Source organism: Nanorana parkeri, unplaced genomic scaffold (genome assembly GCF_000935625.1).
Source record: "Nanorana parkeri isolate BGI_ZX_2015 unplaced genomic scaffold, ASM93562v1 scaffold987, whole genome shotgun sequence".
In the NCBI taxonomy this organism is placed as follows: Eukaryota; Metazoa; Chordata; class Amphibia; order Anura; family Dicroglossidae; genus Nanorana; species Nanorana parkeri.
In genome coordinates, this window is record NW_017307255.1 from 415,068 (window position 1) to 420,345 (window position 5,278).

General features: G+C 37.7%; 1 protein-coding gene across 1 annotated transcript in view; it reads right to left on the reverse strand.

Annotated features, from left to right (window-relative positions):
* Positions 1–5,278, reverse strand: part of CKMT1A (creatine kinase, mitochondrial 1A) — a 22,987-nt gene that overhangs the window by 13,142 nt on the left and 4,567 nt on the right. Inside the window, exon 2 of the mRNA XM_018566908.1 lies at positions 715–913. Within this exon, the coding sequence (XP_018422410.1) occupies positions 715–913 (199 nt within the window). The remainder of the gene's footprint in view (positions 1–714; positions 914–5,278) is intronic.

Consider the following 5,278-nt stretch of genomic DNA (forward strand, 5'->3'; position numbering starts at 1 on the left):
CAGGTCGTCAGTTTGGTGGGAAAGGGGGGGGGGGGGTGTTACTGTCTGCAGAAACCACCATATGTATGGAATGATCTACAAACTACCATCTCAACTATATGGCTAGCTGGGGGTCAGGGCTCCCAACATCATATTTGTGACCATGGTCGTTAGTATAAGTACATCTATACCTGCATTCTCAACTAGGAGACTCTGTGGTGCCTTCTGGCTTTCTCAGGGTTGCTAAATTTTAGGTCTCCCACTTCACCAGGGAAAGAAATGACACTAATCCAGGATTGCTAGGATTCAGGACATAAAAAGACAGAAATTTGCCCATATATACAGTGTGATGTTGCAATGCACAGAAGATCAGGGCATCTCTAAGATGTTAAAAATCTTATTTCTGTATATCTAGGCTGTAAATAATGATGATAGCTAATGCAGGCTTAGGGTGTACACAGGACTCCCTCAATGCACATTCCAACCCCATCCCCCAATCCTAATAGGAATCCACTTATTAAGGAGATCCTTCGCCAGGGCTTTCTCTCTGGCAGTGGTCACTGGTCCTGGTTGCATCTCTGACCTTGGTTCCTCTGCCATTTTGTAGGCTGTATTTCTTGCTTTTTACATTTGTACTTTACTAATCCTCCCACTTAGGACAATTATACCAGTCAGATTGGAAAAGTTGGAAAAGGATGGAGCACTAATCAATGGAAAACTCAAATACTTTTTCACCTCATAGCATTCTTCATCTCCTGCCACCATGCCCACAGTCTTAATGAAGGGATGTCCTGGGTTATCTACTCCAGTCTGGATGCATTGATCAATGGTGAAGCCATTTGGAGTGGTCTTGTCACAGAGCTTGGCATAAATGGCAGGCGTCAGGTTGCTTGCCATACAGTTGTTGTGTTTTCGGAGGTCAGGATATTCTGCACTGTAGAAATTAGGGATAAAACAAAGATGTAATACATTTGTGCTTGTGGTAGGTGCTATACGTAGTTAGGTATGTTAATTACAGATGGGTTTTATTGCAATATTTTATATTTCAGGTACATTAAAACATAATTGTCTGTGTAAAAATGTGGGAAATATTTTGTTATCATGTCTGCCCCTGTTAACAAAAAATTGGCTCTCATTTCACATTATTGTCAATGTGCCGATTCCATTTTAATGTTTTGTTACAGAAGGAAGACAAATGTGACAATGGGAACAGACCGAGTATCACATTATAGATATCACAAATGTTGCTGTGTAGAGATGGTAGAGGCAGGTTGCTTTGAGATCATAAAAGAACTGCAGAAAAAATGAAAATATAAAAATGAATATATCAATTACTTTATGGTTCGCCAATGTACTGCAGTTGTTAGTACGGTAAAGTGTATTATGCATGGTTTATAAACTTAATATTAACCGAGAAGGCTGTCACCCATCACTTTTATAGTATTGTTGCATGATGCTTTTATTAGATATTCAAAGGGATATGTTAATTATGAACACTAAATGCATTAAGGCAATATGGTTCTCATGAACGTCTGCTCTTCCATTTTATCATGTCCTAATTGGCTTACCTTTCCTATTACTTTTTTATTATAACACATGCTTACTTGAATAAAAATGATAGATTTACTAGAGAAAGACACCTGAGAAATATTGAATGAATATTTGTAGAAGCTCTGTTTTAGTACTTGCTTGATTCATTAACAAAGGTTACTGAAAGCAGCAAAGCTTGTTAATTAAAAACCAAAACAAAATAGCATAAAACATAAAACCCCTGTCAATGTATGTTTTACCATCTGTGCCCATTGCCTGCCCCTTCCTACCCCAGAGACACAACGGGAATGGAGAGGAAACCTCTGAAAAGTGAGGAAAATCCTCTCTTAGATAGTTGTTGCTGGAAAAAGTGTCCCATTTGGAAGATTAACCCCTCACCTCCTGTTCCAGTGACAGATGTAACATTTTCCATTACCTTCTATCTCAGTAATAATGGTCATCAGGACAAACAGAGAGGGTGGGTCTCCTACAATTTTGATTTGAAAACAGTTGCATTGCTAGCATAGGTAGCTTACTGGTTAGTTTCACTTGTTGCCTGAAAAGCTCTTTAAGCCTTTTAGATGTACAGCTAAAATCATCTCTATTTACTACACTTAAAGTGATATTAAAGGCAAAAGGATTGTAAGCTATTTCCAAATCACTTACAATGGATGCGGCTTCCCGATGTTTAAAAGTTTTAGTTTCCCTCAGAATCAGCTGGTCTCCTAAGCACTGGTCCTGACTTCCTGAGTGCCTACTTTCTAATTGCTATGTAGTCACCCTTTTGTGCGCTAATAAGCAGTGTGTGTCTCCACAAACATACAGGCACAGCAAATCAAGCTATTTCCCTCCCCCTAGCCCCCTTTCCTCCCTTCTCCAAGCTAGCAGCTGAACAGTCTGCACTGTCCTTTGTGCTCTTGTATTGGACAGGAAGTTCAGGGAAGCTGAGCTGAGAGACTTGGAAGCAGCTGTTCAGAATCCTGATGATTGTAACTGTTTGGGCAAAAATGTAAAGCAATGCTTTGCGGGGCAATGTTTATTTGTTGGATCTGGATTCAATATTGAAAAACAGTTTGAGAGTTTACTTTGTAATATTTAATATTTAATTTGTACTTGTAACACAACAGGAACACCAGAAATATAAAATAATAAAATGTTCTTTAATAATATTCTTATAAAACACCGGTACAAAAGAGCTAATAAAAACCCGACTGGTTTTTGTCTCAACAGACAATTCCTCAGGGGCTCTGCTGGGTATGATTACAGTCACAGTGCTGCATGGCTGAAAACTCTACTGAACTGAAAACATAGGAGCTATTATTACTTTTAACATTGTATGCAGCTATTTGTGATAGGCGTAGTGCTAGTCATTCTCAATTATCATAATTCCTTGTACATCATATAATGCTATTAAACTAAAATGTGGCTTTTACCCAAACACCATGAAGACAGTATTCATTAGCTGTAATGATAGTCCAATTACTTCATTCTTTTAGCTGTTCAGGTATTCTTTAGATATCACTGTTAGGTTTTCAGCAAGCTACAGATTTATGATAATGCTGACTAGTCCTGTGAATAATCTTCCATACAAGTACTCGTTGCTGCATATATATATACCTTTTTTGGTCAAAGTTATTTTATCCATACAAAATACAGAATTCCCTTTTATCCTGTACTCACAGCATCAAACTTTTTTGTATGGCTAGAATGACTGTATGCTAAAGGTTTTGGGGGTTGTTGTCTTTGTCAGCTAAGCTTTCTGTAGGCCTTGGTGGGTTGTGCAGGTCAAGATGACATTTTCATACAAGCCAATGTTTACATGCCTTTGGAGGTTCTCTGTCATAATTCATACCATACCCAATCTAAAATTATTTAGTTGCACATAAACTGTTCAAACAATACAAAAATCCCACTCTAAATAAACTGCTTTTAGTAAGAGGATACAGAGACAATGACTTAGGGCTCAATAGGGAGCATTGTGTTCATATGTACAGTATGTTGCTCACTATGCTCTCTCCAGTGCCTAGACTAGTGACCCATAAGTATTAGTAAAAGAGGGAATTCCACAAAATATTTGCATCTGCAGTCAGACCATGTTGCAGCACTGACCATGATAGCTCCTATGGGCCAACCTTACCAGATCGAAGCGCATTTAACACTGGGCTTTTTGCTATGAGCTATGAATACGCACTGCAGCCGGTGCTTGATTTATGTAAAATACACTATTTATGCAGTTGCTTTACAACTATAGTACATTCTTTTTTTATGTCTACTTATTCTTGAACAAGAAAATATTTTCTAAATAATAAAAGTCAACAATCACTTATGGAGATTTTAGTATGGTTCTACAGCATTAGGAGGCCTGGAGATATTAGTAAAGAGAAAGAAAATCCTCTTTAAGCTACTTACCAGTGTCATGTGTCCCTTGTCCTCATTTCAAGAAGCAGAATTGTGAGTGATTACAACATTTGTTATGAATAAACCTCTTGATGAAAGAACAAATTTTAGAGGCTGATTAGTGAGCACGACATTGGCACCCCTTTTTGTGTTATGTGCTGTTTTGTGTGCTGGAGCATAAACGCATTACATAGATCAATAGCAGAGTTTGCCGAGAATGACACTGCAAGAATTATTGCCATATACAAGTGCCAAATATTGATCAATAGGATATATCAGCCTTGCATCACAAAGGAGGTGGAATCACTGACATGGAGCTACTGCGCAATAGGGGAGGGGAACCGAGTAATTAACCTCTTCAATGGTTTTTCTTCTTGAAATTCTATTGATTCCCTATAGATTCTTTAAAATCTATAAGGATTCCAGTCATCTTACCAAAATTGCCCAATGGTTATTAAGGGCAACTCTTGAAAAAGATGCTAGTTATAGGTATATATCTATAGCTATTTAAATGTAAGCATAATGTTCATTCAGAATATGACGTCTGAATTCTGAAATTGCAGCTATGTGGCTTATATAGAATCAAGTCTGATTCGTGAGTTACAAGTGTGCCAGAATGCCCATGAATATGGTTAACATATAATGTCCCCTGTGTGACCTATAATGAATGGATCTATCCAATCTCATAGTTATAAAGTCACTTTAGATTGAGCAGCAATACAGTGTAGCCATCTTGCAAAATGCAGTGGTATTATATGAAAGTGAAGGATAGCAAGAGTAAAGGTGCTATTGTTTGGAAAACACTCTTTAATCTGCCTCTATATAAAACAATGCATAATAGTGGTTTAGGCCTCTTAATGGATATATGTCTGCTGGCCTAGCTCAGCATTGTCTATAGAATAGTGGATTAGCATTACTAGGTCATCTCTTCCACAGCATATGTGACATACATTAGATTCAGTGCTGCAAGTAATTACTTTGTATTCTGCATGCAGTCGGTGTACAATAATGAACTATGACCTTTAATTATATTCCATAGCAATAAACCTCCAACAACTAATCAGATATTAGCGACCAGCAACTTCGTTAAATCAGTCTAGTGACAGATGATTTCTAAATGGATTCTGTGAGTTACTGTAGATCAACCTTAATAAAGCCTTGTTATTAAATACAGGCTATATATCAAGTTTAGTCATAATTAAGCTAAGACTATAGCTGTGTCTACATTCTGTTTCTGAGTGGTACCATGGTAGCACAATGTTTTTTGTGTATGCTTAGGGCAGGGGCGTGTTTTTGACACCCAGGTGGGTGGGTTATTTTTTTAAACTCTATCTCTCTCTCTACTCTCTCTCTCTCTCTCTCTCTCTCTCTC